The sequence below is a fragment of the Gymnogyps californianus genome, chromosome 4, assembly GCF_018139145.2.
Source record: "Gymnogyps californianus isolate 813 chromosome 4, ASM1813914v2, whole genome shotgun sequence".
NCBI classification, from domain to species: Eukaryota; Metazoa; Chordata; class Aves; order Accipitriformes; family Cathartidae; genus Gymnogyps; species Gymnogyps californianus.
In genome coordinates this window covers 44421531-44434614 of record NC_059474.1, presented here as the reverse complement: position 1 = coordinate 44434614, position 13084 = coordinate 44421531, and the positions used below count along the sequence as shown (strand labels likewise).

The window sequence follows — 13084 nt, the reverse complement described above, 5'->3', positions numbered from 1 at the left end:
GGATGAAACTTATGAATTAAATATCTGTGAAAAATGAGGGAGGTGCGGAGCTGAAGAGGTCAATTCTGTCAGAAGTTCCTTAGAGGGAGCTTCTAAAGCTCTTAATCCTAACATGCTCTTAGCAAAGTCTTTAACATCATGCCTTGCATACCCAAACAATCCTCTGCTTGCTTTCTGTAAGGTTAAGATTGGTGTGTGACATGATGAAGTATACAGAGTGACTTCTTCAGATAGTTTCAGGCCATAAAAATTTTAAGGCAGGAGATAAAAATACGGTCTTCTCTAGTTACAAAGTAGTTTGACACTTACACAGGCATTCAAAAAAATTAAAGGATACTTTTAACAGTTGTGGGAGATACCTGTTTTTATTGTTTTGGATAATTCAGGTGGGGTTGTGCTTCAGGCTTTGAAGGGCAGAATTTATATTCAGTGCAGACCTTTCATTGGAAAAAAGGTGTATTTTTTAAAAAGCAGTTGTCAGCTCGCTTTTTGTCTCAGTTGCTGATTGTTTGGACTATATTGAAGTTAAATAGCATCCAGTTAACTGTTGTTTCTTTTGCTAGGTATATATCTTCCCAGTTGCACTGAAATTAATTCAGAAAATCACAGGTTTATTTCAGTAAAAGTAAAGTGGCAATTATTAAATTGTTGCTAAATTCAAATGAGTTAATTCTATCAAGGTTTCTGCCTTTCATCATGTTTGTCTTTTATGTGTCTGTCTCTTTCTGCAAAAGAGAATTGCCTTGCATCAAAAAAACAGTGGCCTGAAGAAAGCTCCAAACTTTCCATTATACTTTTAAACAAACAGTAATATATATTTCTTTCTTCAGTGTTAACTCGTATTTAGTTAATACGTTAGACAACCGAGCTCCTATCAGTCACACAGATTACTTGTTTACAATTACATCAAACTTGCATCAGCACTTGTTATATTACCGTGGTTATATTATTGTTAAACTTAACCTTGTGCTCGGTTGCTAATCAAAAACTAGCTAGTAGTCCAGATGTTTAACAAAAATAGCATAGCTTTGTTTTCCTTTCTAACCCAACAGATAAAGTTACTATACCTTGCCTGAACATTGAGGTATATTTTATATATGTGCACACAAATTCAATGCATTTATGTCAGACAAATTCACAGGGTTCTTTGCTATTTGTATTTTCATGGCAAAGTGAATGTTACCACAGTGAAGTGATAAACATGCATCATCAAGACTAGGGAGGATATTTTCCACCAATTTTTTTCTGCTTTATTATTTTTCTGAAGTTCAGTTTGACTTGGTTTTTCATATTTATACATCAGTATTACACACTGAAACCAAAGTGATTTCTGCTAATGCATTTCTGTCAGTAAGTTATTTGTTGCATCATCTATTGTTAATTCAGAACCTTCCTTTTGTTAACTCTCAATATTATCAGGAAAGAAAAATGGGCTGGCTTGCTATTAAGCTTTAGCAATTCCTCGAGTCTAGTGTGGACAACCTGTGTGACCTCTGCTGGGGCACATCATGTCTTTGTAGACCGAAATGTTAATAGTTTCTTCCTCTTATCATTTTCTGTTCTGTTTATTAAAGTCTACAATCTTTCATTGTGCTTATACAGTGGCCTCTGTTATGAACGACATCCAAGAGATATCTCTAGAAGGTGTTTATAATAGTAATAATAAATAATATGTAACTCAAGTCAGATGGAGACTACTGACTTTCTCCCCTCACTGTTCAAAACCCTGACAATTTGAGATCTTTTTCCTAGAAGATTAAGGGAAAAAAAAAAATCTAGAGCTGCCACTAGCTCTGTCTCTTGACCTGGTGGCAAAAACCATCACTGGTGAGAGCAGGCTAGCCAGAGGAAAGATGTGCCCAATGTGAACATAAGGAAATAGTGACCCTTGGAAAGAGAGTGTTCAGAAATGTGTCAGAAGTGACTGAGCAGTTTCAGAAATGACTCAAATACTTGTGGTTTCTAAGAAACATTATCTTTTTGTGTAAAAATTATTTACATGGAAATATCCATATTTAGAGAAGACATAAGATGTTGGTTATGTTTTTAATTGAAAAGTTTCATGTTCATTTTGGAACTCTGTGTAGGTGATCTTTTTTTTTTTTTTAAGGTATTTTAGAAGGCAGACCAAAGGCATTTGCAATGTGATTTCTCCTAGTTGCCTTGCGTTCAAGAAAAATAATGGAGATAGGAGAAAGTAATGTAATATCTGGGAGTTCTTTAGAAATACATACCTCTTTGCTTAAGTAAAGACTTTTTTTGTATGGATTTGTTTAAATACTAATAAATGTGAGCATCAATAAATAAGGTAACTTTTGCAGCAACATGAAACTATTGAGAATATTATCTGATGAATGGTCTCTACAACACAATATAAAGAACAGACAGAGAAAAGGAATACTAGTTAACAGTAGTGTTTAGGATCAGTTTGAATGGAAGTAGACCAGAGAGAATGATTTGGTAACAGCTGGAGTTTGGACAACTAAAAAGTTGTATGGAAGCAAAGAAAGCAATTTGCTGTGGAACTGTATAATGAACAACCAAGCAGAGTTAGTGATGTCTTCCTGGATGGGGGAAAGAAAGGAAAGCGTTGAAGATGACACCAAGATTGAACCCAGGGGTTTTGTGAGTCTGAGGGGACAAATAATAGAGCTATTGACCGAGGCAGTGAAGAGAGGGAAAAGGAAGAATTTGGATAAAGATAATAAACAACCACTTCAGCTCATGTTAATTGGTATATGCTCTGTTGACTTCATTCACAGCAGTTGAGGATATGGCCTGTTGAGTTCAGCTTTAATGATAAATTTGAGTTAGCAGGGAGATCTCAGGATTAAATCTCAGCAAAAACAGGCAGAGATGAAAGACTGAAGTTATAGATTCCAAATTCTTGTAAGTGGGCCTGTATCTTGGTTCATTGAGTTGTGATGGCAGCTTAGGGAAGATAAGTTAGCTATGCAAAAGTCAAACAGAAGAAACCTGAGAGAGTCTGAAAGAGAACAGGAAAAGAGAAAAGAAGAAACCCACCAAAAAGGCCAATGAAAGGTTAAAAAGAAGAAAGAGAGACTGGAGCTTTAAAAGTAAAGTATTTGAAAGAATCCTAATAGTGAGATTAACTATAAAAGGAAGGCATACAAATAAACCAAGAGGAAAATGAAAAATAAAGGTTTTTTTCACTCAGTTTAACAGAAAACAGATAAACATATTAATTCTCTGAGGCAAACATAATGTTATATAAAAGCAATTGGAACATAATAAAAATTACTTGAAATGATTCTCATTTTCAGGAAGATGTTAGGAAATGTAAAGGCTGTATTTTCTCAGTACTGTATTTTTTTGACTTCATAGTTCAAATGTTAATGTGTTTCAGTGTCTTTTATGCTTTGTTGTATTTACTTACAGAAAAACACATGCTGAAAATTTGTTAATAGATTGACATTACATTTAAATAATTGCATTTAGGCAATGTGTAAAGAAATTAAAAAGACTGTAAGAGTTCAGGAGAATACTGAAACAAATTATTTGTCTTTTGCTAGGTAGTTTTCCTTCTTTGTATAAAAATATAGATCAGTAAGAAAACATATGTTATATAAATATATATTTATCATATATTTTCCCAAGGATTGTAACATGGCATTATAGTCTTCAGATTGGTTTTAATGTCTAAATAAATTCTTTAATTAAATTGAGCTCTTTTTTATTTAAAGCTGTCTTTTGGGGAGATATTGCCTTAGATGATGAAGACTTAAAAATCTTTCAAATTGACAGGACGATTGACCTTACGCAGCACTCCAACGAAAGACTTGGCCATAACACAGGTATGATATTTCAAGCTTGTTTTGACTTATTTTTCCTGTTATTTACTTCTGCAGAGAAGGCAATCTCTGTTTTAAATGTAGAAAGTGAGCATAATGTTCTGGGTGATATTAGTTTACACTTCTAAAAGTTATTAAACAATGAGTATAAATTTGTTTTAGGGAAAGAGAGAGAAAAGCTAAAATTTTAATTTTATTCTGGCATTTCTGATTAAAAACATCTTGTTGAACTGAAGAGCAGAAGCTAGTAGGAACCATAAGTCCACTCTGCAGGTGGTCATGTGGGAAAGGAAATCGTACAAAGCTTTGCTTTCATCGCTAAAAGTTCCCGATAGCAGAGCCCAAATGCCCTATGCAGAACATACGTGGAATCCTGGAGGTGAGACTGGCAGTCTTGGATTACAGCCCCTCCTTTTGCTCTTTTTTCAGTTCCAACCAGATCTGTACCCAGGTCTAGAAGCAACACAAGAACATGTCATCCTTGCTAGAATTCGCCTTGTCTAAAAAGCAACTATTTGTCTGACTTTTTAATACATGTTTATTTGCTGTTGTTAACATACAGTGCATTAGTGTCAGAAGCTGCAATCTAATTAACACAGGCAGTTGGATATTCAGACAGATAGATAAGGAGATATTATTTATGTGTAAATATATATGTGTATGTTTGTGAGAGAGAAAACATAATCCATGTCTAAATGGATGTCTATCTAATGTCTAGAAATATCCATGCTTTCAGGCTCTGATGTGTAAATTTATAACTGAGAATTTGTAAACTTTCAGGTTATGGTACCAAAAAAGCCAAGTTACTTAGGAAAAGTGTGGAAAAAATGCTATTAGAAAATGTATAAATGTATAATTGAAATTTATTTTCTATTAAGCATGTTCTGTATGTTCCTGAACTGAGCTACTATTAACTTGATGATTCCTGATATGTGGAAATAAGAATCACTTTGAGGAATGATCAGAAAGGAATTTTTCAGACCAAAGAAGCAATTTTCAATTTAACATTTCAATATTGATATATTTAAAATATTTTTACTCTTCCTTGTTAGATGTCATGATTAGACTATTTTTATAACAACCTGAAAATTTATTTTATCTCCTTTTAAAGCCACTTGTTTTTTCAAGGCAGGAACACTTCTGATCATTTCTAGATGAAGACTGGATTTTAAAATGTTAATAGAGTCAGCTGTTTCCCTGCCCCCCTTTCCTCCAAACAAATAGTTTTAATTGGCTTTGACAGTATTTCAGATGCTAGGTTTGCTGACAAAATGTAGAGAGCAAGGTCAGTCATTTCCCCTTAAAGTGGATGCAGTCAAGTGATTTCTTTGGCCTGCTGACTTTCCTTTTTCTTCTTGCTTTTCTGTTTTTTTTCTTTTTAACTGCACAGGTTTTTTTTTTTTTTGTCAGTTGCCACAGAAAGAATATACATTTCTAAGCTGTCTTTCAATAATATTTAATATTCTATTATTTAATTTTCTTTCCTTACGTGTCTTGAGATTTGTGCGTTATCTTTTCCTGTGGACAGTATCCTATTCAGGATATTGAGTCATCCTATTGGGGATTACTAATGCATTTGGATCAAATTTTTCTACCTTTATTTCACAAGAGGAATCAATGCAACAGTCAGTGGGACTGGACTTTGGAGAACAAACTCTGCTGAAGTTAATGATTTTGTAATGGCTCTCAGTGAACCCTCAACATTCTCGATTTTTCTAAAAACAGAGTTGGAGAACTCAATTTTACACTTTACATATGTAATTATTTTTCTAAATTTACAGCATTTTGATGCATAAACTAGGAGTTTAGCCTGGTTTTGCAAACTGCGCAGCCTAGTGTGCTTTTTTCCCTCTAATTTCCAAAAGAGTAAATTGCCAACAACCAACTAGTTGATATTAGGTAGCAACTGGAAAAGGAACATAAAATAACTGTAAAACAGAAAACAAATTAATATTTTACCTTAGTTACAGACACAGTGACAATTAATTACAAGCTTGATTTCTGAGCACTTTCTGGTTTTGACCTTCCAAAACTAAAGGTGACATCAGGTAGAAGGGTTAGATACTTGAGTGTAAACCATCAAGATGGAGTTAGAGTTGCATTTTTCATTGCAACTGCTAATTAAAAATCCTGAGGGTCACAGGCTCCGATTCACATTATGTGACTGCTCCTTTTGGTGAGGATTATCTGCCTGAATTTGCAGGGTCAGATACTTAATCTGTGAGCTTCTCGGAGTGTGGCTCTGTCATTTTATTTGTCATTTTGTCCAAGCAATACGCATAATCATTGTAAACAGAAACAACAGTAAAGCTGATAAAATTCTTATGTATGTATTATTATGAGTCCAAACTGCCAAAAGTATCTTCCTTCTCCTGCTTGAAGTATGAGAAGATGCAGCAAATATGAATTATTTTTTTTTTTTAAAAAACTTTTTTAGACTGTGGCTTGGCAAGGCTGTATATTATTCATATAAGACAGATCAGTTATGTGAGACACTTTTTCTTCTTCAGTTTTTCACTAAATGGAATACACAGTCTCTATTAACACAGAAATGATAGTTTAATTTTTTTTTCCTAGAAATAATTATAGTATACTATATAATTTCTTTAAGCAAATAATGGATTGTTTGTTTTTCTTCTGTTATGTCTGACAGTTGATGCTTTTAAGGATTTTTTAATATTTGTTTGGAATCTTTAGCTATGTGCCTTTTTTAATGAGATGAATGTTAACATGAGAGACAATTACATTAATGATGATCAATACAAGGAATGGAATTGTTATGTTCTCTGTAGCGTATATTATAGTTACCATGTAACTTGTTGGAAAGGAATGTGTTGAACTATTACCTCATCTATCTAAAATGTTTTAAAAAATTTGGAAAATTTTTCTCAAGGGAGCCAGCAACTATGTGACAGTGTAATCCAAATAATTAGGCACATTGTTATTCACTGAGCAGCCACACAAACTCACTTGCCTTATATGGAATTTTCTCATCTGTAATATGATTTTAAGTTGCTGTTTAATATATTAAAATAAAATATATTTTCCACATATATATTGAAGGTTTTTATGGGAAGTTGGGAAAGGTCTTTTTAGTGGCGGTTGGAGGTTTCAATGGTCCTTTTATTTCTATATTTTTACTTTTGCTGTTGTAAAAGCAGTTTGAAAACTCTTTTGTCCTATAACAGGTATTGAATTTTAAAATACAACCTACTACAAACTTCTGAAATCACAAAACTTTCTGAACAATCCTTAATGATTTATTGACTAGTGCAGTATTATCAGTGTTCTTTTTTTCTGGTTTACTGTTGTTTGCAAAGGCACTTGCAGCCACAAAAGGTTTATATGTGAAGGGAGTATGTGGCTGATGCATCAAATGTACGCAGTAAACCTAGAAATGCGTTGTATTTCTGTAAATGGCACAGTAAATATTAAAATTAACTACTTAGTACCTTAATCTTTCTTGCTCATTTGTTGCTGAAATGACACAGACATATATATGCCTGCGAGGTCTTACTGCAGTATACACCGGCATGTGATGTTTCAAACCCTTTAGAGTGCATTGACATCTATTTACATGCTGACAAAGAAAACCAAATCTTTCCTGGTAAAATCAGCCATATTAAATTTGTATCAGTTTTGTTGTTTTTTTCTGATGAAACTCTGGGTGTTTACTTTCCCTCTTTCCCCTCCCTTGAAATGAGAAGATTATGGCATGCATTCAGGAAATTTCTGTGAGAGTAAGGCTTTTAGCTGTCAATCAATATAGCTCTGAGGATGTCAAGGTCACTAGGAAGAAAAAAAGCTCCAAATAATAATTAGATGATGTAATTGTCATGACTTGTCTGAATAACAAAGACGTGTTGGCTTACATTCTGGAATGCATATTAGAAAATTTTTCAGCTAAAAATGTGTTTTTATTTCATTGTCAAGAATACTTGAAGAATTTGTATGCGAGTCATTGAAGAATGTTAAACTTCCTTTAAGACGTGTTGTAGTTTTTATGGGGTATTTTCTAATCTCTCCAGGCTATATAGTTGCTGTAGGTGTAAGATTCCGTGTTTTTAAATTTTGTAAAATTCCTTTTTTTTCTTTTCTTTTCTTTTTAAAGGTGGCTTTGGAGAGCATGGAATATCAAAAAAACGAGGTGCCCTCTATCAGCTTATAGACAGGATAAGAAGATTTGGCTCTGGTATTTTCACTGTTTAAATTAGCAGGTTGCCTGATGTGATAATGTATCATGAACATTAATGATGATAGTACTTTAACACTTTAAAGCCTTTCTGTATTACTATTGGCACAAACAAACTATAAAATAAATAGTACAAGAATAGTAATGAAGAGATTAGCTCTTTGTTGTGTTTTCTTAGAGGTCTATTTCCATCATCAAATCTGGAAGCTAAAATAAGTAATTTTAAATCTCATATTAAAAATCCCTTAGCTTTTTTGTATGGCTGTGTTCACAGCTATCAGTTCAACTGATATCAATACAATCTCTTTTCAGTACAGGTGGGCTATGCTGCATAGCTGCTAATTTTATGGGATTTTTTTCTGGATCCAGTTGGGGCTTTCTGATGATTCATACTGTGTTTGAAGCATTTATGGTGTGTTATACTGAACAAACACATTTTTATACGAATCATACTCTTGTCCATATGAATGTAGTTGAATTCAGCAGGCTATATAAGTGGAATCTCCATTAATACTGGTTGAGTTTACTCACCATATTTGGTGCAAGGAGATGTCACTTTAATGCCATGAAACCTCAACCTCAAAAAGGAAAATATGTGAAACTCCATTGTAATCACACCAAATTATGTCTAAATGCATCATTGCATATCTTGTAAGATTAACCAGAGCACAGTAACTGCCTTTGCAGATGTGCTTTGGTATATAATCTTCATTCTTTATGACAGAATTAAAATTTTAGTATTGCATAAATGCTTATCATCTTTTGCATGCAATTTGGCATAACTTTCTTCTAGTTCAAAAGAAAGTTGATAAAAAGAATTTTGAATGGTAAAACATCTATATTAACATGTGATATGGTTCAGTAATGACTGCATATTAAGTGTAACAATAGTTTTTCTCTGAAGTTTCTGCCTGTGTTGTAGACTACTGTGTAATTCTCATTTACGCACTTACTTAATTACAAGGATAAGTTATTTGCTTTACCTGAGTGTTTTTTTTAAATCCTGCAATTTTCTATATAATTCCTGATAATAATTTAAGTTACGTGTTAGTAGCTGCAAAGGCAGGCTTTTCTTCCTGTGTATCAAGAGCTTTCTCCCTGCCTTGTGCAGTAGCTTCTTCCCTTTCTTCCTTCTGCTGCTCTCCCAACCCTGGGGCTATGCCAAGATACCACTATGATCCTACCCTGGAATCCTCCCTGATTCTGACATAGCCATTAACACTTAGGTGGGACTGGTATCACAGGGGATACTCACAAAGGAAAGGTGTACCCTTCAATGAGGAATAAGACTTCAACTCCACTGAGTAGGATTTGTTGACTGCCTTTCAAGTGATCTGTTTTAATCAGCTGCCCTGATGTGCATGCTAACTTATAAATTGCTTCAGAAGAAGCACCTGTTATGGTGTGCAAGTCCTTGTCTAACTATCCTTATCCTCTTCTGTTGTCACAGTAAGTTTCAGTTGATTTGGGAAAGATTTGCCTGTAATGGGATGAATGGTGGTAATATCTCTGAAAATAGTAGACATTTTTTGGTCTTGTAAAGAAATTCCAGCCATGAGTAATACTTATCCATAGGGTTCCAAAAGCTCGTTTATGAAAAATGTATATTTGCATCCTGAAGTGTTGTAGGATTACTATCAAAATGAAAGTCACATTTTCATCTGAAAATGAGTCTGCTGGTAATAGCTACAGGTGATGGAGATCAGAGGGAGAAATCACTCTCTCTGACTTCTTCCATGTGTATGCAACCTTGCAAATAATTTATCTATTTTTTCCTTGTAATTCCTGATAATAAAAGCCATTCTAATACTTTGAGGACTTCTTTCTGTCCAGTGCTTTAAGGATGGTCATGCACTTGGTTTTTCCAGATCTTGCAATAAAAATGAAAGGGACAGTGAATTCCTTGATTACTTTGGGTCTGTCCGAAGTCTTTCCTTCTTTGCTGGAAAAATCCTAATTTATTTAAAAAAAAAATAAATACAGAGGGAGTGTGATTTTGTTGTTGTTGTTGTTGTTGTTATTAAATGAGAAAATTTAGATGAAATTATGCAATGTGCCTTCAGGTTAATAAATATATGTGCAAATTGTTACCGTAGATGTTTGACAAAGGAAGATTTAGACTCTTCATTTCAAGCTTTTATCAGAAAACTAAATAATGATAGACTGTTGCATAACAGCAGTGTCCTACTTTTAAAGGGCATAAAGAAATAATCTGACTTTGACCTGCTGGAAAATAATTGTTCTCTTTTTGTGTGTGTGTGATCTCATTCAGTGTTTTAATTATCGTTACAGGCTTTGAGCAAAATAATACATCTAAAGGAAGAACTACTGTAAAATTCTCAGGGAAAAATGAGAAAAACCGATTTCCCAGAGCTGCTACATCACGAACAGAAAGAATATGGCCAGGGGGTGTCATTCCATATGTAATAGGTGGAAATTTCACTGGTAAGCTTTGTGCTTTGGATAGGGAGAAGGAATATGAGGGGTTTTTTAATTGCCTTTTTTTTTTTCTTTTAAAGTCATACTATGGAAGTCAATAGAAGGGTTTCTGTTGGATTAGACCTGAAGTACATCTGTTCTGAAAATATTAGTCATATTTCAAAAAATCGTTCCCAAAGGCAAGCTACGTAATAAAAATGTATAGCTATGTTTTAGAAAGGGAAGGCTCTTTTTCTTTGCCTAATATTTCTTGTTGCATGTTTGTTTTCAAGAGCCTAATTAACAGAATGTCATGAAATCTGTTTTTTAAAAAATGCAGGCTATTTAGCACAAGAATATAACTAATTTAACTGGTGTGACGTGTTCTGCTAAACTGATTTCACTCAACAAACTGACTCAAATGTGTTTTGTAATTCCTCAGTTTGGTTTTCAGATGGGTACACACAGACATTATATATGACAAGAAGAAAGACTGGCTTCAAAATGTATAGAATTCTTAGCAGAAAACTGTAGAAAAAGTTTAAAACATTTGTTATCCCTGAAAAATGTAAATGGATCAATATCTATGTGGATGTAAGAGGTAATTTAAAACAAAAAGGGAGGGAGAAAAGCAAAGATGGATGGGAAAAGATATGCAATAACATCTCATTTATTGTGCACAGTAATACAGGGAACCAAAAGAAACACTCAAACGCTCACACATTGTATGCATATGTATATGGAGAAACCAGAGTCATTCCTTTCAAACTGACAGCTACAGTCGAACTTTTAGTTTGGGTATTTACATAGTACTATACCAAATGTGACCTTTGCTTTAGGATTACCTTCTTCTGAAATAATGGTAGTAAACTAAATGAAAGCATATCATGTTAAACATTTTACCTTTTTCGTTATGAAAGATAAATTCTAAAGCTTGGAAAACGTTGCTTAAAGATAAAGGCAAAGGGCAAGACTGGATGCAGTAACCTTTACTTTTTAGGATCTGACATGATTTGAACTTACTGTTTTTATGAACTTTGAGGTTTTGTTGTCTTTAAGTTTAAAAAAGTTTTGTGTGGGTTTTTTATTTTATTTTTTTTTAAATTATCCTATGCTGTAACATGCATCTTTGCAAAAGTCGGCAAGGTGGATGCATTTCTGCTAGCAAATTCATGCCAAATGGTACTGTTCTTTGTGGATTTCCAGCTCAGAAACAATACAGCTATATTCTCGTTTGCTGCCTCTAAGTTAATAAGCCTTTTCTTTTGTCAGGCAATGAAATTGCATTGCTATGCTATCTGAAGTACTGTATACTAGCTGGCTTTGTGTTCTGTGGTGAGAGCTGGCCTGGCTGCTTCTGCATCTAGAGTATAGTTTTGATTGTTTCTGAATGTGTTTCTCATTTTTAAAACAAATATCTAGGTATGCTTAGTATTGTAGGAAATTAAGAATTTCCCCCTTTTGGTGGATCACTTGATTTCTGAAAGATTTTGATGCAAAGAAGTGGAGACTGGTCCCTGTTCAAGACAGCATTATTAAAATCAAATGCCTTGACTGGTATGCCTGTTTACATGGCTTAGGTTAAATTGGTCTCCAGATTTGAAGGCTGTAGGATTTTTTTTTTCTTTTTTTCTCCCTTTTTTTTTTTTCTTCTGGCTAGACAGCTAGGATCCAGGGTTCCTCAATTTTCTTTTTTTTTTTTTTTTTTTTTTCCTTTTTCTTTCTTTTTTCCCCCCCCAATGTGGTCCACTTGATAATTCATCTGGGAAATTGCTTAGCAAATATTATGCTAATGCAGGCACATAAGCAACACTGTATTTCTTCTGTTGTCTTCCTCTGGTGTAACATAGCTGTGCTTTTTATTGCAGGTTTTATGTTTGCTAGAGTGTGTCAGGCAGTATTGGTCCCCTTGCAGGCAGATATGTTATGACGAGCTGATGGTCTGAGTATCCCTTTAATTGGAATCTGGCAGTACATTGGACTGCTGGGACACAGGACTTCATGATCTAGTGACTCCTTCCAGGCCTATATTCCTAGTATTGAAATCTGATTTTAAGGAACCAGACACAGTTAGAAAAGTCTCTTACTTCATCTCATACATTTATTCTTCCAGGCACCCAGCGCGCCATGTTCAAACAGGCTATGCGGCACTGGGAAAAATACACATGTGTTACATTTATTGAACGGAGTGATGAAGAAAGTTATATTGTATTTACATACAGACCATGTGGGTAAGTGTGTATGTATGGTAACATATTTGTGCTTTCAATGTTTGGCCATGTTTGTCAGCTTTGCAGTTATAAGTGAATATATACTTTCCAGGAAAGTGAATAGATAGTTACTGCGTTTAAATGATACATGTATTCTGCTTGGCTTTAGGTTCATTGAAAGCAGTATGTATAGTAACTTTTTGAAGTTATGCCTCTTTTGTCTTTTTCTAGATAAAATGATCTTTCTATATATACATAGATATGAGACTTTTATATTTGGCTTTCTGTCATGCTTTTAATATTTATATGTATTGTTCTAAAGGTATTTCAGGCTTATAATTTGTTTATTTTTGGCTTTCTCTATGTCACGTGTTTACTGCTGAATTATGTATGGACATCTATCCCATATTCCTTTTCCACCTTAATTGTTGTTAATTGTAATTTTAACTCTT

The 13084-nt window shown here is 33.9% G+C and overlaps 1 protein-coding gene across 1 annotated transcript in view; it reads left to right on the top strand.

Annotated features, from left to right (window-relative positions):
* The window catches only part of TLL1 (tolloid like 1), a 139388-nt gene that overhangs the window by 57363 nt on the left and 68941 nt on the right, over positions 1 to 13084 (top strand). Inside the window, exons 2-5 of the mRNA XM_050895765.1 lie at positions 3705 to 3815; positions 7924 to 8004; positions 10297 to 10449; positions 12536 to 12653. Of these exons, the coding sequence (XP_050751722.1) occupies positions 3705 to 3815; positions 7924 to 8004; positions 10297 to 10449; positions 12536 to 12653 (463 nt within the window). The remainder of the gene's footprint in view (positions 1 to 3704; positions 3816 to 7923; positions 8005 to 10296; positions 10450 to 12535; positions 12654 to 13084) is intronic.